The sequence below is a fragment of the Manis javanica genome, chromosome 10 (genome assembly GCF_040802235.1).
Source record: "Manis javanica isolate MJ-LG chromosome 10, MJ_LKY, whole genome shotgun sequence".
Taxonomy (NCBI): Eukaryota; Metazoa; Chordata; class Mammalia; order Pholidota; family Manidae; genus Manis; species Manis javanica.
In genome coordinates this window covers 532,762-555,428 of record NC_133165.1, presented here as the reverse complement: position 1 = coordinate 555,428, position 22,667 = coordinate 532,762, and the positions used below count along the sequence as shown (strand labels likewise).

General features: G+C 58.8%; 1 protein-coding gene across 7 annotated transcripts in view; it reads left to right on the top strand.

The window, feature by feature from the left end:
• Positions 1–22,667, top strand: part of CRAMP1 (cramped chromatin regulator homolog 1) — a 52,149-nt gene that overhangs the window by 25,257 nt on the left and 4,225 nt on the right. For 6 of the 7 annotated variants that reach the window (XM_037005665.2, XM_037005666.2, XM_073214371.1 and 3 more), the window contains 14 exons: positions 3,595–3,680; positions 4,125–4,248; positions 5,244–5,325; positions 5,739–6,905; positions 9,232–9,409; positions 11,448–11,629; positions 11,727–11,801; positions 16,470–16,551; positions 17,409–17,513; positions 17,666–17,841; positions 18,483–18,551; positions 19,112–19,343; positions 20,023–20,187; positions 21,012–21,157. In XM_037005665.2, coding sequence (XP_036861560.2) covers positions 3,595–3,680; positions 4,125–4,248; positions 5,244–5,325; positions 5,739–6,905; positions 9,232–9,409; positions 11,448–11,629; positions 11,727–11,801; positions 16,470–16,551; positions 17,409–17,513; positions 17,666–17,841; positions 18,483–18,551; positions 19,112–19,343; positions 20,023–20,187; positions 21,012–21,157 — 2,869 coding nt within the window. The remainder of the gene's footprint in view (positions 1–3,594; positions 3,681–4,124; positions 4,249–5,243; positions 5,326–5,738; positions 6,906–9,231; positions 9,410–11,447; positions 11,630–11,726; positions 11,802–16,469; positions 16,552–17,408; positions 17,514–17,665; positions 17,842–18,482; positions 18,552–19,111; positions 19,344–20,022; positions 20,188–21,011; positions 21,158–22,667) is intronic. The other variant, XM_037005667.2, reaches the window with a different exon arrangement.

Below are 22,667 nucleotides of genomic sequence, written 5' to 3'. Positions count from 1 at the left end.
GTATCTAAGTGAGTGCTGCCTTGTGTGGCCTTTTGAAGCTGCTCGTATCTTCCACTCTGCAGTATACACTTGAAATATGTCCACGTGGCTGCGTGCATCCAAGTTCGTGCCTCTTCCCGCAGTGTGTCCCGGTGTGGCTGTCCAGTCCCGTTTATCCATCCCCAAGTGAGGCACTGGCATTCGCTTTGGTTTGGTTTGCTTTTGCCCCAGGGGGCAGCAGTGGGGAGATCCCGCAGCTCTAAGGGGCCACCAGTGCTTCCCCACGCCCCCCAGGCTCTGTTCCCGTCTGTTCCCTCGTACTGTCCTAGCAGGTGTGCGGTAGTATCTCACTGTGGGTTTGTGTTCCCTGATGGCTGATGGCCTTGCAAATCCCTCATGCTTCGGGCCACCTGTAAGTCTTTGGCAAAGCGCCCATTTTCTTACTGTGTTTAGAGAGTGCATTATGTGTTCTGGGTGCATGCCTTTGTTGGGTGGGCGCCCACACGTTCCTCCCAGTCTGCGACCCGTTCTGTGGCCATTACGCGTGTCTTTCATAGGGCAGGAGGGTGTAGCTTTGGTGAATTTGCTTGTCATTTTCTTTTATGGAAATTTTCGTTTTTGGTGTCATATCTAAGAACTCTTTGCCTAACCTTAAGGTCACAAAGATGCTTTCCCATATTTTCTTGTAAAAGCTGGAGGTTCGACATTTAAATCCACCATCTACGTTGAGTAAGCTTTTGTGAGCAACAGGAAGTGCATGCCCAGGCTCGCTGTGGGGGCCGCTGGTTCCCGCCCGTGTGCCAAGGGCCGGTCCCTCCCCCACAAGCTGTGCTGTGTGGGTCTGACCCCAGACCTACGGCTCTGTTCCACTGGCCAGTGTGTCTATTCTTTCACCAGCAGATGTCAGTTTTTAAGAACAAAGCTCAAAGTTTGTAAAGGTGAAACAGGAATGGGAGAAAAATTAGTAAGGCTGCCATTCGAAAACTACTCCTGTCCATGCAGACCTATTTCAGTTAACTGAAACTCCTTTCTTTAAAAGTTGTAGGATTAGATTAAGGAGCAAATGAATTGAGAAAATCCCTAAAATTAAACCTTATCACCTTGGTCACAGACCTGGAAACACAGATTAGCATGTGCATATCACATTTTATCAAGTAACTTAGCAGAGAGGAAAATAAGCCTATCAGAAAGGAAAACCAGAGACTCCCGGGCACGCGGAGGAGCTGCTCTGCCGTCTGTTCTGTCAAGGTGATGCTCAGCGCAGGGGTCAGACAGGGCGGCCTGTGTGGTGACAGCTGGCCAGAGGTGAGGTGCGGTGTGTGGCTGGGAGGAGAGGCCGTCCTCGCTCAGAGAGCTCCCACTGCGAGCAAATGAAGGGGTTGCCGTCTCAGAATGGCTGTCTGATCATGCGAAGGGGCTGCTTCACTTCACTTTAAAACAAGGAAGTCACAAAAAAGCAGTTTAACGGAAAACGTGATTATCACAAACACAGGTGCCTCGTGCTGCTGCGCGCCTGCTCTTCCAGCCTGCCTGCCACTGTGTTTTGTGTGGGGCAGAAGAGTCTGATTGTTCCCAGAGCCCTCTGTTGGAGGACATTATCTAAGGATGTGACCCATGCTTCCTTCTTCCTCTTTTGAAGTGTTCCTCATAGGGGCCCTCCTGCAGCCCCCAGCTCAGTGCACCCCTGCTCTCTGTATGCCTTGGGCTGAGGGGTTCAGACCCGAGCCTCTGCTCCCAGCAGAGATGGTGCTCGCCCCGTGCAGGCACTGGTCCTCCCTGAGTCACGCCTCTTAACAGTCAGGGGAGCTGGCTTCCCAGGGTCGTCTTGCCTCTTCGGCCCACCTTCCCGAATCGCAGGTGTGCCCTGTGGTGTCCTGTGTTTGACTCCTTGCATAGAAGGGGCTCAGTCAGTATTTAGGTGGACAGGTGGGCAGGCTTCCTGAGCTCCCTGCTTGCTGGCTGCACCCAGCTGTGGCCCTGCCCCCAGGGGCCCTTGCTGTTTTGCTGGCCTTGTAAATGCTTGCTCACAGCCCTACAGACTTTGGGGGTGATAGTGAAGCCCCTTGAGGAGTAGGGGCCCTGTGATGATGAATTGGGGCTGACTCGCTGTGGGAAGGGGAGTGCACTGTGCTCCCCAGAAGCTTGGCTCTGGCAGGTGCTGCAAAGGCTGCCTGGCACTGTGTCCAAGACCAGTGTCTCCCTTCTCATCTCCTGTTTCAGGCAGCCCTTGAGCGCCACTCCGTATAATTGTATGAGTAATATGTGAATACCACCATATATAAATATAGGGAGACCCCAACTACTTGGCTTCTGCCCCTTCCCCAGAGGTAACCACTTGCACACATTTCACGCATAACTTTCTGAATTTTTTCTCAGGGAATTTGCACAAATGTACGGACACAAATATGAATATGCACAGATACAAATGTGCAGTGTTCCTACATCTTTAGAGTTCACGTGACTTTCCACTGACTCTTTCTGAGAAGTGGAGTAGCAAGGGTACCCCAGCCCTCTCCCCGTTGTCACAGCCAGGAGTCGCTCAGTCGAAGAAGTTGGTTAAACCTGAGTCATAAAAACAGTATAAATGGACCTTGAACCTTTCCTACAACAAGCCTGCATTCGTTCACCAACTGCTGGGTGGCTGGTCAAGCAAGGCCTTTTTTTTGACTGGGGCTCACTCGGACTTCTGCACTATTTCTATCAGATGTGGTAGTGAAGGTGCATCATTGATAATTTCCTGTTCCAAGCAGAGCAAGAACATGGTCCAAAGCAGTGGGTCGCCCCATTTCATGTTGCCTTGCCCACACTTAACCTGACTGCTCTTCATCAAAACAACCTACCTTAATTGAGAATTTTGAAAGCATTCCAAGTGTGTTTTCCTGAAAGAACTATTTTTGTTGCATTCATATTCTTTTTACCAGTTACACAGTATTTCTTTAACTTCTATAATTCTAGCATTATATGAATTGCTGCCATAGCAGTAATCAGATGTAGTGTCGTCTACAGCTGAGGGCATCAGGGAGGCCCCACAGATCCCAGGCCTGCCTGCAGGTCGGCTTTGGAGAGCACAAGCAATGCCTGAGGCCTGCTGCCTGTGTATGCCCTGTGCTCCCCACACCCTGCCCGTGTGGTTTACAGGGGATCCTCACTGACATGGAGCCAGGCTCACTCGGGTGGCCTGAGGCCTCTCCAGGGACCCGCCTGGAGGAAGAGGAGAAGAGGCTGTGCTGTCCGGCATCCGATGGGCTCCTGTGCAGCGGGCTGTCCAGGGACAGGGTGGCCGCTGGTGCGGCCAGTCCCTAGGCTCAGGGGCAGGGCACGTCCCTTGCAAGCGGCAGGTGTCCTCTTCGCATTGTGAAGCGTAGCCGGGAGAGCGGTGGGACTTCCGGAGCCACGGTGCTGTCCCTGCTGTACACATCGGCCCGTTGTCACTGGAGCTCTGGGGGAGCCTCACAGGCTGAGCACGGGCTCGGGGGGCCAGGGTGGTTGTTCAGCCAGGACCTGCTTCCACTCCGGGTCTGTGGGTGTTGAACACGCTGGCCCTTCCATCGTGCACTGGGCAGGGGGTGACTGTTCATCTATGGGCCTCAGCTCCTCCTTAAAACTCTTTTCCAGGGCCACCACAGTCCGTTACAAAGGGAGAAACCTGAGGATCAAAGCACCCATGTGCCGAGCCCTGAAGAAGCTCTGTGACCCAGATGGTACGTGAAACATGGGCTGGGTGGTGCCAGCATGCTCTGTGGTCCACACAGATCTGGGGAGGCGTTCTACCCTGCCCCGCTCAGCGGTGGACAGGCTGAGCTGGGAGCATTTCATGCTGGCTCTGTGTCTGAGCTTGCGTGACCTGGTCCTGCCATGGCAGCTTCTGAACTGGAAGCTCCCTGTTACAGTGCCGTGTCCATGCAGCACGGCGTCCATGCAATGAGTCAGGTCAGCTCAAATGCCACAGCGGTGTTCAGATGGAGCCATCTAGCACGGCCCAGTCCAGGGCTCTGGCCACTTAAAAGTGGCACGTGGGGCTCCCCCGTGGAGTGCAGACCTTGCAGGGCCCTGAGCCCCCCTTGACTCGTACCTGTCTGGCCAAGGGCTCTGGGTCTGCGTCACAGTCCGTTTGTGCTGGCTCCCACTGCCCCTTCCCGTCACAGGCTTGAGTGACGAAGAGGACCAGAAGCCAGTGCGTCTGCCCCTGAAAGTCCCTGTAGAGCTGCAGCCGCGGAACAACCACGCCTGGGCCCGTGTGCAGAGCCTCGCCCAGAACCCGAGGCTCAGGTAACGAGGCTGGGCATTAGCGGGGACAGCCGCCAGGGACGCTGCTGCAGGGGCCTTGAGCAGAGCTCACCCAGAGCTCTGATGCTGTACTTTGCATCCTCCGACATACGTGAGCATGGGGCCCCGTCACCGAGGCCTCGCGCTTTCGGGGCCTGGCCGTGCTGAGCTGCAGCTGCGCGCCTGCGGAGAGGCTCTCAGGCCGAGAGCAGGATGTAAAGGCTGTGCAGTCTTTCCCCTGAAGCCCCTTTCTGTCCCTCCCTGATTGTCTCCCCAATTAGACACAGGGCAGCATTATGGGGCCGGACCGCTTTCCGTTCACATGGTTTCTTTAGGTGGAGGTTAAACCCAACTCACACAGTCAAGCGTTAGCCATTTGAAGGTGTCCAGCACAGAGGCGTCGAGGCCCTTCCCGGTGCCTTCCAGCCATCACCTCTGGCTGGTTGCAGAATGTTTTCATTTCCCCGAAAGGAACCCACATCCACTGAACACTTCCATTCTCTCCCTGGGCCCCTGGCAGCCGCCAGTCCCCTTTCTGCTCTGTGGAGTGGCCCGGATGGGACACGTGCCGTGGTCCTTTGTGTCCAGCTTCACACCAAGTGTGGGGTTTTCACGGTCCATCCGTGTCGCAGCCTCTGTCAGCCCGCCATTCCTTCCCATGTAATTTTTATTTCCTTGGGATCGGTTAAGGCTGGCCAGACCCACCCTCCTCGAGCCTCGAAGGGGCTACCCGCGCACAGTGGTGGGCTGCCCCGGGCCTGTGTCCCAGTCGGGACCGTGCTCTGTGAAGGGTGTGTGGTCGCTGTTTTCACGTGAGTCTCCAGTCACCTCAGAGCTCCACCTTTCAGATGAGGAGTCGGGGCCTTGCAGGGGCGTGGCTGCACGGGCCCCTCCTCTTTGCCCTTCTGCCCAGCGGCCCTGTCCTGCCGCAGTGGCCTCAGCGCATCGGAAGGCCGGTGTGACAGGCCCCCCTTCCCCTGCCTGCCCTTTCTGTGCAGGATGATCGTGGAGCTCCATCGAAAGGTCTCCAGCCTCATCGAGTTCTTGAAGCAGAAGTGGGCACTCCACGAAGTGCGAATTGTATCTTTTTCCCACTAGAGCACCTGCTCCCTGGGATGAGGTCCTGCTCTTGGGTCCTGGGGTTACCATGGGCCCTGTGGGGGGAAGTGGCAGCCGTGCCACGAGGGGATGTAGAACTAGAACCCACAGCCCCTCACCCCCGCGGGCTGGGCACATGAGCCCCCTTTCTCATCCTCAGTGTCACAACCCCGGAGTGGCGGCCGTCCCTGCCGTCAGCAGCTGCCGTCTGGCCCATGGGGCACGGCAGATTGAGGATTGGCCAGGGACAGCCACAGACTTGTCTGTGTCCTTGGCCGGCTCCCAGCCCTGCGCAGTCCCCAGTGAGGAGGGCGTGTGTGGCGTGTGAAGTGCCTGAAGAAGGAAGGGTCTGGGTCGTGCGGGTGTTGCACGGGGCTCCTTGACAGTGTGCTCAGCGGAAGACGCTCGAGGAGCAGCCACTGCAGGACTCGTTTGTGGAGCCATTGCAGGAGAAGGTGGCACTGCACCTGTTTCCAGGGGAGAACTGCACGCTGACCCCACTCCCAGGGGTGGCCCGTGTGGTGCACTCCAAGGCCTTCTGCACGGTGCACTGGCAGGAGGGTGGCCGGTGCAAGCAAGGTGCCAAGGATGCCCACACGCTGCCTCCAGCCCAGATCCTGGGCATCCAGAGCGGCCAGGGCACGGCCAGGGGCCAGGTGAAGTGTCCACGGGGCAGCGCCGAGGGCAGGGGAATGGGGCGGCTCCCTCCCTCCACCGACGCTTCGCAGAGCTCTGGAGAGAGCTCCCCTGAAAGTGCCCCTGGGGAGGGGGCCGCCCTGTGCCTCCACGGCCTGGACACTGCCGATGGGCCTCCCCCTGGGCTCCAGGATGGCGGGGGACAGCTTGAGAAGAGCCCTGTGGCCGCTCCTGCAGAGGGCGGGGACAGCCCTGCGGGAGAGCCCAGGGCTGTGCTGTGCGCCTGTGGCCGGCCTCCGGACCTGGAGGAGGAGCTATCCCTCCTTGACCCCTTCCCCCGCTACATGAAGTCCTGCCAGGATCTCATCGTCCCCGAGCAGTGTCGCTGCGCACCCCTGCGGCCCTCAGGGTGCGCCTCCCCGGAGACTCAGGGCCACTGCAGCCCAGAGGTGGCCGACCTCGCCCAGGCCGGGGCGCCCTCCCCCATCCACACCCCACCCGTCTCTGGGCCTCAGCCCAGCCCCGGGCCCCAGCCCGACACCTCCACGAAGGACTCAGCAGACGCCCCTGCAGAGGAGCCCCGGGGCAAGGTGAGCTCCTCAGACCCCTGCATGCCTCAGGGACCGCCTGCCAGCAAGCCCCCAAGGGATGTCCCTGCCAGCCGGCTAGCCCAGCGGTTCCGTGAGGAGGGCTGGAGCCTGCAGACCTCCGAGAGCCTCACGTTGGCCGAAGTCTACCTCATGATGGGCAAACCACACAAGTTGCAGCTGGAGTATGACTGGCTGGCCGTGTGGGGCCCTGAGGGCCAGGCCCCTGGCTGGCAGGCCCAGGGTCCCTGCGCCGGCACCCCCCCCACCGCCTTGCACAAGCAGCGCCTCCTCAACTGCCTCCTGAAGCTCATCTCCACCGAGGTCAACCCCAGGCTGGTACGTGCGGTCAGCGGGACAGTTGTGTCCCAGCAGGGGAGGCCTGGCCCCATGGCGGCTCCGTGGGGTAGGAGAAGGCAGGAGCCCAGATGACCAGGGGCCCCACGTGGTGCCCTCAGCTGGAGCAGTACAGGGCGGGGCCACAGTCCTGCCCAGCACAGGCTGTCTCCGGGGCCAGACATGGCGCCACAGACGAGGCGACCAGCAGGCCGGACCCAGCCAGGCTCCTGGGATTCTGCTGAGCCCTGAGCCTGCGGATGGGGGCGCTGTGCATACAGGTGGAGTAGCAGACTGGCCAGAAGCCGAGCCAGGACCAGGCTTTCCTGAGTACCCGTGTGGGTGCAGGCGCGGCAGAGGGAGTAACGGGGTGGGGTTTGTGCTGTAAGACGGCCGGCGTGGTTGCACAGTGGCGTGGCCCCGATGGAGGGAGGGGATGTGCAGGTCCCTGGGGCTGCGGGGGCACCCCTAAGGCTGTCTAGGGAGACCTCCGTGGGCAGCGTCCAGGATGTGGTTCCTTGGTGGGTGGATGGCCGCTGAGCTGGAGGTTGTCACCATGGCAGCCTGCGGCCCCCACTTGGGAAGGCCGGTTAGCAGAGCCCACACCTGGGGCCGGAGGCACCTTGGAGGGCGGGTCGCCAGCTCTCCTGGGCATGCAGAGCTGAGCGCTGAGGCTGGTTGGTCCTGAGCTGGCGGCGTGTTTGTGGCGTTCAGATGCAAGGAGGTTCACGAGGCCCAGCTGAGGGACTGGAATGTGGTCTTGAAGGAGTAGGGTGGAGGCGGGCCGGAACTGTGGGGCCCTGGGGACCCTGAGGCTGATTCCTGTGTGATTCCATTGAGACCAAGTGCCAGATGCACCCGTCACCGCGGGCTATGCACCATGCCTGGGCTGGGCTTCTCCATCGGCCTCCCTGGGTGCTGGCCTGGAACAGTGCTCAGCAGAGCCCGCGGGGAGTGAACAGGTGGCACGTGAGAGAGGTGACTCTTGCAGACGTGGCTGGGGACTGGCGAGGGCTACAGAGGCCAGGGTGGTGGCCTCTGGATGCAGTGGTTCACAGAGGACTGCAGGCAGGCATAGGCAGTGCTGGGGTGACCTGACAAATGATAAGTTTAAAAACCTTTTTCCGATGTGCTTCTGGGAGGGGTCAGGAGAAGAGGCTTTGGGATCATGAACCCAGGGCCCTAGTTAAGAAGGCCGGGCTAGGCCAGCTTCTGAGAAGGCTGTAGGCAACTCGCATCGTAGGAGTTCTGGGACGGGGCTGAGGTGCAGGCCCTGACCTCTGGAGGGGGACGGGGGGCAGAAAACAAAGGGGTGCTGAGAGTCATGGCTTCCAGACTGAGGTCTCTGACCAGCAGCTGCTGTGCCACCTGGGAACTCAGGAGAGATGCAGGTTCTTGGTGCCCCCCACAGAACCCCCACCCTGGGAATTCTGGTGCAGCTCAGATGGGAGAACCACTGGCTAGAGGCCCCAGGCAGAGACTGGAGACCTTTCACGGGGGTTGGGCTTCCTGGTCCTGCTGGTTTCCTGCTGCTGGACTCTGCTGGGCAGAGGGGGAAGCGGCCGTGCAGCGGGAGCCGAGCCCAGGAGAATCGGGTCCTGGCCTGGGGCCGGCTGGTGCTCAGCTGGGTGGTTGTGTGGGGGCAGAGGCAGGGGTTCCTGTGAGAGGGAGAAGGTGGGTCAGGATGGAGCTGAAGGGTCATGGGAGGTACAGGGACCGGCGAGGACGGAGTCGGGGAGGGCACCAGACTGAGAACAGCCTGAGGAGGGTGTCCCTGCAGCACAGACCCCAGGACTCGTGGCCTCAGGCAGGGACTTAGGAAACCACTGAGATTGGGGTTCTGACTCCAGAGACAGATCTTGGGCTGTGGTTGGGTTTAATTCTAGAAATTAAGTTTGCATTTCCTTCCTCTGACTCACGATGGAAGGGGCCGCTGCAATCCTGGGGCATGCTCCTTATGAAGGCCAGTCGCTGTTGCTTGCCATGCAGCATCCCTGCCGGTAGCCCAAGGGCTCTTGAGGGCCGGCAGGTGTCCTGCCAGGGGTGCCCTCTGCCGTGGGACTGCCCATCCGTGTCAGCCACGGGCAGCAAAGGCAGTCAGCAGGGGAGGGCGGTGTTTCCGAGCGCCTACCTGACCGGTCGTTTCACAGCCTGCACTCTGCCAGGTGGCCCCGGGGATGCCACCCTTTGCCATCGTGCAGATGTGACCCTGGAGCCCTTTTCTGTCTCTCTGAACTCAGGGACTTCCCATGCCTCCTGCTCTGGGCACTGGTCCCAGAGCCCTGTTCCTGTGCTGAGCCTGGCTGTTGTCTCGGCCCTTCTGTCCCAGGCCCCGGAAGCACACGCCAGCTCCACCCCCTCCGTGAGGCCCCCGCAGGAGGAGCAGTCCGCGAGCCCCCCAGGCAAGGTGGCGGCTGTCAGCTCCCGGAGCCCCCGCTGCCCTCGGAGCCAGTCTGTCCTCCGCGGCAGCAAGGCCTTCCCACCCGGCACGGTGCCATGCTCCTCAGGTGAGCCCCGCAGTGCCTGTGCCCCCCAGCTGGCTCTGCTGGGCCCTGCTGGGCACTGGTGGCTGCTCTGGAGGTGAGTGCGTGGGGGTCTCTGGGGCCCGGCCCCACTCCATCGGCCATGGTCTGCAGATGGGATGAGTGTGCAGAGATCTCCCCCTCCTCCCGGGAATACGCGCAGGGGCCCGGCTCCCACAGGAGGCAGCTGCTGAGAAACACCGGGTGGCCGGTCACTCGTGTCTTGCTTTGTATGACCAGCAGGGACCTCTGTGACGTGCTGCCAGTGGCTTAAAGCCTCAGAAGGGTTGGTCCTTTCTAAATCTTAAAGACTGTTTTCCTTTGTGTCTAATTTAAAAATAAAATAAAATACCTAGAATAACGAACCTTCAGTTGAGGGATTCCCCAGCAGTTTAACACCAGTCCTGGAAGGAAGAACGGTGGCTCACCTGTCAGTCCATGGTGTCCCTTTGCCCCGGTTGTGTCTAGAGAGTAACTAAATGCAGGGTCCCCAGTGGGGTTACTTAGTACATAAAACCCCAGGGCAAACATGCCCCGTTTCCCTGAGGCATCAAGTTAACTTGCTTAGTAATTTTATAAGATTTTCATGGCTGGAATCATGAATTCTGCATGAATCTTAAAGGTAAAATAGGACCTGTGCACACTCTCTGGGCCCTGCCTCATGAGACCCGGGTGGAGTCCGTGCAGACACGTGTGGGTGCCATCCTCGCCCAGCCGCGTCCTACAGCTCTGCCCTGCCGGGACGGGGACGGCGAGGCTGCAGGGGCCCCTGGAGGCGATGCTCCTGCCACAGCACCACAGCTGCCCATTATTCTTGATGCCTGTGCTGGCAGCGGATGGTGTTGCCAGTGCCCCAGACCAGGAGCAGGCCTGCCTCGTTCTTGCCCTGACCTAGACAGCTGCCCCGAACTGTAGGCACTGCCTCCAACTGCACAGACCTGTGTCCTGGCGTGTCAGTGGTCCCCTGGGATTACTTCCTGGCCTTGCGTTTCCTCTGACTGACTCTTGCAAATAGCCTGCCTGCTCACTGCTGGCAGGAGTGTGTCTACCAGGCACCTCATGGTTGCTCTGTTACCAGGAGAGAACAGGCTGCTGTGGGGTCAGGCGGCCCCCTGCCACGTTCCCACTGACTCCCCCCTCTCACCTCCACCCTGTTTCCTCCCTGTGGGCTACAGGGAGGGCAGCAGCCACTGCCATCTGGTTGTCCTTACAGAGCAAGATGTGCTCACCGGTGGTGAGGCCAGCTGGTAGAGTCTAATCTCCCACCTTCCATTCTGTTTCTCAGATTTCCTAGTTCTCTGTCTGCTGTGACATCCACCTCTGGCACGAGGGTGCTTATAGACCAGTGCCCCGATGCTAGAGGCGGCTCTGTCAGGGACCTGGTTGCTATCAACCTGAGAGTCAGTTCAGTCTCACAGATTTGCAGGTGGACAGTAAAGGCCTCCCTGCCGCGGTTTGAGGGCACCTCAGAGCAGCAGCTACAATCATGGAAACAGCAGAGTCCTGAAACCTTAGTTCCTAAACAAATCCTTCCTGCCCTGTCTCTTTGGGAGCCATGAATTACAGCCCGTGGCCTGCTTGTCAGAGTGCATTTATTGGCACGTGGCCACATCACTGGATCACCCGGCACGGTGCCATGCTCCTCAGCATGGCCGTTTTGTGCTACAGCTGTAAGGCTGAGTTCAGCAGAGCCGTACGGTCTGCAAAGCTGATGTTTTTATCTGGCCCTTTACATAGAAAGTTTGCTGACCTCTCGTATATACCAGGTGATCTGGAAGGTTCTTGTAGCTCTGCAATGTCTTTGAAGGTGTGTCCACCCTTCCCCTGAGTACCTGAGCGGTAAAGTGCCTTCATTCTGTGTGGGAGAGCTGTGGTCTGCACACAGGGAAACTAGAATTTCAGGGAGATAAAAAAGGAGGTTTCTGTGGGACTAAGGTAAAGGCTGAAAAGGTTCTAGTATTCCCCTCTGGCTGTGTTCATGCTGCAGCGATGCCGGGTAACCTCCATGTCTACTCTCCTCTAGGTTTGGGAAACCCTTCGAAGCCCCTCCTGGTGGCAGGTCCCTCCAGCACCGGAAGCAGCGACTCAGACGGTGGCCTTTTTGCTGTCCCGACAACCCTACCGCCCAACAGCCGGCTCGGGAAGCTCTTCTCTCCCAGCAAAGACACAGAACTGACTTTCCGCCAGCATCTGAACTCCATCAGCGTAAGCGCAGGCTCCGCCGCCCCGCACCCAGGGCCACACGTTCGTGGAGAAGGCCGCGAAGGCCTCCCGCGGCTCAGGGCCTCTCTCTTCCTTCCAGATGCAGTCGGACTTCTTCCTGCCAAAGCCCCGGAAGTTGCGGAACCGGCACCTGCGGAAGCCGCTGGTGGTCCAGGTCAGGAACTGCCCGCGTCTGCTGTGCAGCCCCTCTGGCTGGGCTGCCTGGGGCCCACTGGTTTGCTTCTGTGTCTCAGGTTCTCATAAAGTGGAGAGCACCTACCCTTTCCTTCTTATGAGCAGGGTAAATAAAAGTAGTCACAGTGGGTCTAGCTGTACTTAAAAATAAAGATGATTTTTGTACAACGTGAAACCCACTTGGAGAAAAGACTGAAAGTTCTGGGGGATTTGAATTCCAAGAATGTCCCAGATTGGGATATATTTGAGGACTCTCAGAACATTTATTTATAAATATGTAGTCAGTGGGAGCAGCTGGGAAGGAATATGGATGGGCCAGAGGCCAGGTATCTCCTGAGCTCACAATGAACCCTGGGAGCACCGGTGGATGCCATCTGCAGACAGGCGGTGAGAGGCACATGGGGAACAGGGCGTTGTTATTTGGAGGTGAAAAGATAAGGAGGCGAAGCTGGAATTGTGAAATGACTATGGGCTTAGAAATTAATGAATGTATGTTTTGGATTAATGCATACAACTCTTTTTGTTACACTCTAGAAATCTCTTTTCTCTCTTGAGACTAACTTATGTAGAATTCAGAGAGTGCATGTCAGGTCTCGGGAAGGAAGCTGTGCCGTAACCCGCCTTTACCCGTGGTCTCGGTTACCCGTGGTCAGCCACGGTCTGGAGGCAGATGCTCCTCCTCCTGGTACATGTGTAGTCTGACAGTACGTCACCGCACCCGCCTCGTACGCCTCGCTTCCCCTCACACACAGGCGTCTCATCCTCTCACACCATGATGAGGGTGCGTGCGCGTAGTAAGATGCTTTGGGGGGAGGGACCACGTTCGTGTGTCTTTGATCGCAGTGTCTGTGCTTGTGCTCTTCTGTTACTAATGTTGTTGATAATGTCTCACTGTGCCTGATTTATGAGTTGAGCTCTGTCGCACACGTGTGTGTGCAAGCCCCCTCAGGTACGGCGGGCTCAGCCCCAGAGCACCACCATTGAGTGAGTATCACAGTACAGCAAGTCACAGGGATTTTTTGGTTCCCCAGAGCATATACAAGTTAGATTTACACTCAACAGTAGTCTTTAAATGTTTAATAGCATCAAGTCTGAAAAAACAATGTTATACCTTAATTAAAAACACTGCATTATTATAAATGTTCCCCATCACCTGAGCTTTAGGCGAGTCGTGACCTTCTAGCTGGTGGAGAGTTTTGCCTCCGTGCTGATGGCTGCTGACCGATCAGGGCGGTGGTGACTGCAGGCTGGGGTGGTCTTGGCAGTTTCTTCAAGTAAGACAACAGGGACATTTCATGCATCAGTCGACTCTTCAGGAGTGATTTCTCTGGAGCTGTGATGATGTTTGATAGCATTTCACCCTCAGGAGAGCTTCTTTCAGAGCTGGAGTCAGTCCTCCCAGACCTGCCGCTGCTTTATCAGCCGCGTTTACGTGATGTTCTGAGTGCTGTGCTGTCATTCAGGTCTCGTCGGCGTGCTCACCAGGAGCAGCTTCCGTCTCCGGAAAGCACTCCCTTTGCACATCCCTGAGCAGCAGCTCCTCCCCCCTTAGTGTTAGCGCCAGAGGCAGCAAGTCAGCTACAGCTCTGGCTCCACCTCTAGTTCCCCTGCTCTTGCCCACCCCATCTGCAGTGACGTCCACTGAGGGCTTGAACCCCTCAGTGTCACCCATGAGGGTTGGAATCCACTGCTTGCCGACTCCCGTCAGTGTTGATATTCGACCTCTTCCCATGAACCGAGTGTTCCTCGTGGCACCTTCCCAGAAGGTTCCGGTTTACTTTGCCCAGACCATGAGGGGCATCACTGTCTGTGGCAGCTAGAGTCTTACGAAATGTAATTTGTCAATGATTAGACTTCAGAGTCAGAATGACCCCTGGATCCACGGGCTGCAGGCATGGAAACAGCATGAATCTCACTGCTGGTCTCCAGCAGAGCTCCTGGGTGACCGGGTGCATTGTCAGTGAGCAGTCGTCTGTCCTGAGCAGTCGGTCTCAACAGTGGCTTAAAATACTCAGTGAACCACGCTGTAACCAGATGTGCTGCCATCCAGGCTTCGCTGTTCCATGTATAGAGCGCAGGCAGAGCGGACCGAGCATAATTATCAAGGGTCCTGGGATCTTCAGAATGGTCAGTGAGCATTCACCAGCTGCCTTAGCCGCTCGCGAGGGAGTCAGCCTGTCCTTTGACGCTTTGAAGCCAGGCACTGACGCCTCCTCTGCAGCTGTGAAAGTCCTAGATGGCCTCTTCCAGTAGAGGGCTGCTTTCGTCTACACCGAGAGGCTGCCGAGCTCAGCACCTTCGTTAGTGATCTGAGCTGCAGCCTCTCCATCAGCACCTGCTGTTCACCTTGCGCTCCTCTGTCACGGAGACGGCTTCTTTCCTTAAACCTCAGGAGCCAGCCTCTGCTGGCGTCAGACTCCTGCAGCTTCCTCCCCCTCAGCCCTCGTGGAATTGAAGAGAGTCAGGCCCTTGCTCGGGGTCAGGCGTTGGCTTAAGGACTGTTGTGGCTGGTTTGATCCTCTGTCCAGACCACTCATGCTTCCTCCACGTCAGCAACGCGGCTGTTTTGCTCTCTCATCATCCGTGTGTTCGCGGGAGCAGCAGTTTCATCTCCTTCAAGAACTTTGCTCGGCTCAGTGGGGCAAGCAGCCTGTCTCCGCTTGCGGCGCACCGTCCGCACCGAGCTCGCTCATCTCTAGCTTTTGATTTAGGGCAAGAGAGGCACAGCTCATTCGGTGAAGGACACTTAGAGGCCTTTGCAGGGTTATTGACTGTCCTGATTTCAGTGTTGTGTCCCAGGGAATAGGGAGGCCCAAGGAGAGGGAGAGAGACTGGAGGAGGCTGGTCAGTGAGGCAGAACACGTATTTACCGGTTAGCTCGCTGTCTTGTATGGGCGTGGTTCACGGTGCCCCCAAACAATTATTATAACATCAAAGATCACTGATCACAGACACCTTAACAAATATAATCGTGATGAAGAAGTTTGAAATATTTGAGAATTAACAAAGGTGACACAGAGACATGAAGTGAGCAGATGTTTCTGGAAAAATGTTGCCTATAGACTTGCTCCACACAAGGTTGGCACACTTTCAGTCTGTGAAAAGCGCAGGGTCTACAAGGCACAATAAAGCAAGGTCTGCCTATGAAGGAAAAGATACCATATCCAGGGTTCATATGGTTTCAAGCATCCGTGGTTTCAAGCATCCGCTGGGGGTCTTGAAATGTATCCCCTGTGGACAAGGGGAGACTACTGTATTCTGAATCTCAAGTGGTGTGTGTGTGCGTGGACGGATGTAGCATGAAGGCGTTTCATTTTCCTGTATGTGGCGAAGATGCTGACCCTCCGCCTTAGAAGTGGGGACACTCCTTGGCCGAGTAGGGGCCAGCCGTGGCCCTTGGGTTCAGGGTTGCAAACCAGGCCACCCACGTGGCCCGCCAGTTATTTTTTGTTTGTCTTTAGCAGCCGTATTGATAAATCACTGACTTACCAGAAAGGTCACTCGTGTAAAGTGTACAGGCCCGTGGGCTTTAGCCGCCACCACTCTAATCCCAGACCATTTCATCTTCCCAAACAGAAACCCCATACCCAGTACCCCATGGCCCTGACCACCTGCAGCCCCTGGCAGCCACTGAACCACTCTGCCTCTGTGGCTTGCCTGCTCCAGGCCTTTTATGTAGTTGGAGTCCACACAGTAGGTGGTCCTCCCCATTTACTGTGTGTATAAAAGGTTCATCGGCACATGGCCATTTATTCATTTCCCTGCCGTCTGCAGCTGCTCTCCCACCACCTGGGTGGAATGGCCCCAAACCCTTAAGTGTTTCCCGCCCGGCCCTTTCTGAAGCGCACGTTCAGAGCAAAACCAGCCCAAAACATTGGCAGCTGCTCACTGTACTGTCAGGTTCCCTGCTGCCATCCTTACCTGCCAGCCCCTGCTTGGAGTTTGCAGCCTGGTCAGCTTCCCCCAGGGCACCTCCTCCTTGCTCTCTGCGAACACCCTGAGGCCCTTCAATGGTAGGGAGGTGTCAGCAGAGAAAGCAGCAGCACCCAGAGCTGGCGGGACACTGGGCACCTCTGGATTGACAGGTTCTTTCTGCTGATGTTTTATTTTGATGACGGACAGTCTCTACAAGGCAAGCAGAGTCCCCTCCGGCTGCAGTCAGCACACTGGCACTTAGTACTCACAGGGTCCTGGGGGGGTGAGCAGGAGGGGGGCCCTGGGACCTTCAGATGGGGCAGGCGTTTCGGGTCCTCAGCCCGTCCGCTACACGCAGCGACTTGTCTTCCTTCCCCCCGACCACCAGGAGGCCCAGGATAAGGAGGTCCCTCTGGTGGTTATGAACAGGTTCACGTGACTAGGGGCATTCCAGTCAAATACAGAACATTCTAGGTTGACGGTGGACTCCAGGTTCCCTGGGTGGGTTTAGTGCCTGAGTGCATGCCAGAGGACCCCGTGTGCAGGTCTCAGGGTCCACGGGCCAGCTGTGCTCCATCTGGCCCTGGTGCCCTGTGTCATCACCTAGGGCCAGACCCCTGTCCAGTCACTCTTGGCCCTCTGACCTGGAATATTCCTTCACTGCCCACCGCCAGTTCCTGGTGACTCGGGCCTGGGTCTCTGCCTCAGCTGATGGTGGTGGTTCCCCCCACAGAGAACGCTGCTTCCCCGGCCGTCCGAGAACCAGCCGCACAGTGTCTGCTCCTTCTCCATCCTGTCCAATTCTTCTGTGACCGGTAAGCTCCTGGGGCTGCTTGGGTGCCCCCCTCCACTCCCCTGAGCTGCCTTTGGGGGATGGCACGTGTTTGCTTCCACAGCTGTCTGGGGACACCTCAGCATTCTTTGTCATTGCGTCTGTATAGGCCATGCACCCCGCAGAAACGTGGGCGGGCGTGGACCGACAGGTGGTGCCGGGCAGCCTCCCACGAGGGCCCACACAGCCTGCTGTGGGTGCTTCCTCGGCTCAGTTTGGGGGCGCCTGCTGCCCACCCTCCATCGGTGGGTATTTCATGAGATGGGTGCAAGCATGGGGTGTATAGCTCACACCTCCCCAGGGCTGCAGGCCCACTGGGAGCCACGGTTCTTCTAAGTTTTCTTCTACAGTGAGAATTGTTTTAGCGCAGCACATACTCCACGATTTATCCTGCAAATCAGTCTTGATTTTCAGGTTTCAGACTTACTTACCGCGAGACCCTTACCATGTCAGTTGTTTTTCCTCATGCCTGTGTTTTGACTGCAGAAAGCCTTTTCAGGAAGAGCCAGTGTAGAGACAGAACTTGGTCCAAGGTCTGACGCTCCGACCGCCTTAGAGGGGCCTGTAGCTCAATAGGGTGCCGGTTTTGCCCTTAACAGGGCCGTCCCCGCGGGATGAGTGGTGACTGCAGCCCTTTCAGCAGCCCCACTGGGGACGGGATGCTGCCACCATGGGTGCCAGAGCTTTCTCTACACAGGGCCCATGCGACCTCTGACCGAGTCAGCAAGTATTGGGCACGTTCAGTGATTTCTGAGTTGGCTCGGCTTCCGCGGTCCGACTGCGGCCCCCGCTGCGGGCTGAGGGTGGGAGCTGATGCGGCTGCTTCTCTCGTCCTCACAGGGAGAGGCTCGTTCCGGCCCATCCAGTCCTCCCTGACCAAGGCGGCCCTGTCCCGGCCAATTGTGCCCAAGGTCCTCCCAGCCCAGGCCGCGGGCCCCCTGGCCAGTAAGTTCCTGGGGTCGGCACTGTTCGGGGTTCTGCGAGCCTGCTGCCTGGCCACCCTCAGGGGAGGCCTGGAGCCTCTGCCCTCCCCCACAATCCCTGGGCAGGTTTCAGGATGCCAGGGGCTCACGTTTGGAATGTTGCTCTGCTGCTAGGTGCCATCGACTTGGCCGCCAAAAGTGCTGGCATCATCCCCCGGAGCCCCCTGCCTGCCGTGGATACCGATGGCTTGTCTGGCATCTCTCCTCTGTCCTCAGATGAGGTGACAGCCACCGCCTTGGGTCACGACTCCCCTGGCACCCACGACGGAGACCCCATCCCTGCCGTGGGGGTGAGTGTCCCTAGAAGGCTTCCCCGAGTCGGCTCCTGCTCCTGTGATGGGTGGGGGCTGCGGCCGCAGGGTGAGGTGGTGCTGGACTCCAGTCCTGCCTCAGGAGGAGAGCGCCCGAACCAGGAGGCTGGCCCAGGGGTGCCGCGTGACCCTGAGGGGCAAGCTCCGGAAGGCGGCCTGGCAGGGACAGGTGTGTGTGTGTGTGTGTGTGTGTGTGTGGGCTTGGAGAATGCAGGGCGGACGTGACAGCAGATGCATCTCAGTGTGAGAAGTAACTTAGCAAGTCACCCCCCCACCCCCGTGGCCGCACGCCCCCACCTCTCCCCGCTCGGGTTTCGTGGCTGCACCCCCAGCCTGCCTGGAGACCGTGAGGCCAGCTTCCTGCCAGGGCTTGCTTGGACTCGGATTGGCCGGCAGTCTGACGCGCAGGAGCTCGGTGGCCCACACTCTGAAAGCAGCGGGCTCTCTCTTCTCACAGGGAGGTACTTCCAGCCCGGACTGTGACGGTCTCCTGGGCCTCTGGCTCTTCGAATTCCTGAGCTGGAGTGGCTCTTGTGGCGGGAGCTTCGTGGCCAGAAAGCCCTCGGGCAGAGCGCTGGCGAGACGCTGGGGGCTCACTGGCATTCCTGATGTTCTTGTAGGGCGCGCGCGACCCGGTCATCAGCGTCCCCTCGAGGCCTGAGCAGGAGCCAGTGCCCGACGGTTTCCAGGTAGAGGGTGCTGTTGGGTGCTGAGGGGGTGCGGAGCAGCCCCCAGGTCAGCCCTCCGGTCCCAGGTCCCCATCTCTGTGGTCTGCCGGGGGGCCCGACGTCCCTCACCTGACTCGCCAGGACGCAGCAGGAACACACAGACAGCTCTGGACACCGGGGCTTACCTGGGCGGTGAACACATGACCACGTGTCTCCCATCTCAGCTTCCTGCCTGCCCTCCGCAAGGCAGGCCGATTGACAGCTCCAAAAGGGGGCATTTTCTGGGCCAGGGGTAGGATGTTGCCAGCCAGGGCTGCTCCCTGGTCCTTACCTCTGCCCGTGCGTCAGCCAGCCTCCTGCTGGGAGCAGAGGCCGGGCCTGAGCCCCTCACCTGGTCTTCTAGCTCCGCTGTCCCTGGGGTGAGGTCAGAAGTGATTCTCTCTGGGAAGCATGGGGACACTGCCAGGTCATCACCTGTATCTGCTGACCCCGCTCCATCCGCCTCGCGGGGCTGAGACTGAGTTCCCGTCCCCGATATCCCCGGGGATGTGCGGTGTCTGAGCTGTGCCGCCTCTCACCAGGGCTCTCCTGTTCTCTCCCTGTCGGAGCTGTCCAAGGCTCCCCTCCACAATGGGCTCTCCACACCTCTGCCCCCGCCAGAGGGCACTAGCTCTCGGCTCTCTCCACCTGACGTCTCTGCTCTGCTGGACATCTCGCTGCCCGGCCCACCCGAGGATGTGCTGTCACAGGGAGAGCCTGCCACGCACATCAGTGACTCCATCATTGAGATCGCCATCAGCTCTGGCCAGTACGGTAAGGACCAGGTGCCCTGCCAGGAGGGCCTTGGCATCTGCCTCAGGGTTGGCACACTTGCTGGGCAGCTCCCACTCAGACCTTCCTTTTCAGCACTGAGCACAGGCCCGGGCGGTGGATGAGGTGCTGGCAGGACCTGTTTTTGGTGTCCAGTGCACCTGCTCCTGACCTTGAGAAACAGGCCCACGTGACCCTTCCAGCCCAGGCGGCAGACTGGTCTTCTTCCCAGTTTGTCCCAAATGCGGCTGGATCCCTGTGGGTTTTGCAGGTTCTGGGAGGGGTGGGACAGGCCCTGTGGGGCGCTGGCCCCACCACCTCCCGAGGACCGACCCCCAGCCATGGCCTGTTGGCACAGGGCTCCAAGCCTCGCTTTCCCCAGCCATGACCCGGGAATTGCGCGCCCCCACAGGGCTGTGCTGGGCAGTGTTCAGGGTCAGGTGGGGCTCTCAGCGTGGGGCCCAGCTTGCAGGGGCAGCCGTGCATTGTTCTCTGAGATGGGAGCTTGTCCCTGCCACTGGGGTCCCCTCTGCAGACTGCCGCTGTTCATCCTCAGGGCCTCCCGAGTGCAGTGGCACACAGCCACCTCCCCAACCCCCCGCCTTCTTGGTGCAAGTTGGGGAAGCCCGGTACCTGCTCTTCACCCCACATGGCGTCTCTGACCCGGGGTTTTGGTTGACAGGTGAAGGAGTCCCTCTTTCTCCGGCAAAACTCAATGGCAGCGACAGTTCCAAGAGTCTACCCTCTCCGTCCAGCAGCCCCCAGCCAGACTGGATCGCCTCCCCAACCCACGACCCCCAGTGGTGTCCCAGTGACCCCACGGACTCATCACTCAGCAGCCTGTTTGGTGAGTCCCTGGCCCAGAGCAGCCTGATGAGAGGGCTGCAAGGTGGGCCCACTGGGGCCTGGGGTGCGGTCTCTTCCCGCTGGCAGAATGCCCACTGGGGGCCTGTTTGCTCGGGTGTCCATTTCTCCCACATCACTCACATAGGAAAGATGCCCGGGTGGCCAATTGCCACGCTTTGCCAAGTGCGCACCCCCATGGAACCCACACCCAGCTGAAATGTGGCCCCACTGGGTCCCCCTCCCCCTCCCCCACTAGGACCTGCTGCTCTTGCGGCCCACGGAGGGTCAGGGATGGGGTCGGCTCTGTGCTTCTGGCTTCGCGTTTTCTTCTCTCAGCGTGTTCTGACATGGATGCTCAGCTGTCATATGGCATGCTGGCAACGGATTTCAGCAGGCGCAGGACTGTTCACCTCCTGGGCTCTAGGGGTTGTTGTGGTGGGAATGGGGTGCTAGGGATGTCATGCTGGCCTGGCACGTCTGGGCCTTCACATACCTTGTATCTTACAGAGCAGCCCAGGCATGCACATGGCCATCTTGACTGGCAGCCCCAGAGAGCAGTGCGTTGCTCACGACAGACCGGGTGGGCCCCATGTGTGGGCCCACCCCTGACGGCCAGGATGACCAGGGTTCTGGTGGCGCAGGAGAGCTAGCACCCCACGAGGGTTTTCCGTGACGGAAGTCACGCTGAGCATTCGGGGCCGCCAAGGCTCAGCACGCAGGAGTGGCTGGGCGGCCCCCTGCCTGTCTGCAGCACCAGCCCCTAGGCCCACCCTGTGGACCGGCGCAGGCTCGCTGGCTCAGGCCTTTTCCTCACTCTCTTGGCAGCGAGCTTCATTTCCCCAGAGAAGAGCCGGAAGATGCTGCCGACCCCTGTCGGGACCAACAGCGGCCCTTCCCCGCTGGGCTCCAGCCTGCTGGATGGAAACTCGAGGGACTCCTTTGTGTCCCGGTCCCTGGCCGATGTCGCCGAGGTAAGTGCTCAGCCCTGTACTCGAGCTGGGCCACCAGCCCCCGTCTGGAGGCTGCCAGGGCTTCTCTGGCAGACCTGTTTGGTCACCGGGGACGGCTTGGAGAGACCGACACCAGGGGCTGGCGTGCGCCCTCCAGGCCTCTGGCTCCTCCTGGTAGGCGGCTGACAGCTGAGCCTGGAGCCCTGGTGCCTGGCCTGACCGAGGGCTCTGCGGCAGGCAGGCTGGTTGTGGTTTAGGGCGCTTCTGTCCTTCACCAGCAGCGTGATCTGCCCAAGGTTTCCTGCTGGGTTTCCTGACCTGCGGTGCTGGTGCCTTTCATGGAGGAGGGAGCGGGCTTGCAGGGGCTGTGTCATCGTTGCTGCCACCCAGCAGAGCTGGGAAGGGGGTTCTGCACGAGGGGCCCCTCCCAGGTCAGGTGATGACAGCAGGTGTCACGTATGGCACCCACAGATGTGGAAGACAGTGTGACCCTCGTGGGCCTGGGGCGCAGCCTTGGGCCTCGCCCTCTGCTCGTGTAGCCCCTAGGACTCCATCCCACTTGGTGTAAGTGGTAGTGTGGGAAGGTAAGACACTACGGCGACCCTTGTTGAAGGGTGAACATAGAATCGTTTGGCTGAAGTGAGGCAGGCAGGACCTGTTGGGGGTGGAGGGGGTCCTGAGTAGCAGGGAGGGCTAGGCCTAGAGTGCCCCCTGGGGCTGGAGGCCAGGGCTGCACTCCCTACAGCCTGGCTCCCTGTGATGCCCGGTGGCAGTGGGGGTCCCTCGAAGACTTAAGAGTCAGATCTGAAGGAATGCCTGGATCTGACAGCCCCCATGGGCTGGCTCCTCTGCCTCTTGGGGTCCTGAGGGGACCCTCGAGATAGAGGAACTTCAGCTTTGGAGAGTCAGTCACTGTGACACCGCTAGAAATTGTCATGAGTGTGAACCCGCGCAGGACAGTGAGCGACCCCCTCCCCAGTAGACAGCATTTCTCAAAACTGATTGACCACTGAACCTTATTCAGAGAACACTGTGTGGCTCTGATGTCCCCAAGGAGCCAGACTCCCTCCCTGTGTTTGTGTGGACGCCTCTAAGCAATCAGTTCCTGTGGGGATGGGCCCTCCACAGATGTCCTGAGACGACACGCATTCCTGACTAGGTCTCTGAGCACACCCAGGAGGCGCACAGAAGGCGCCTGGGTAGGAAGGTGGGCCTCACAGAACCAGCCCGGTCACCATCCTGAACTGCTTGGTCCACAGCCAGTAACTCAGACAGACACGTGCATACTGCAGAGACAGCAAGTGCTGAGCAAACGGGTCTGACTAAGAACTCTACACTTGAGGACACATGTGTTTTCCAGACAGGCTTATCTTTTAGAAGTAGCTTCCGAAATGTGGCTGGAGCAATCCTTTGGTGGCCGTCTCAGGCCGCAGGTTCATCATGATGAGGCTGGTGATGGGTGTGCTAGGCACTCTTTGCTCTACTTTTTGGAAACAAACTTGAGTTGTTTAAGACATCCCATAATGAAGGT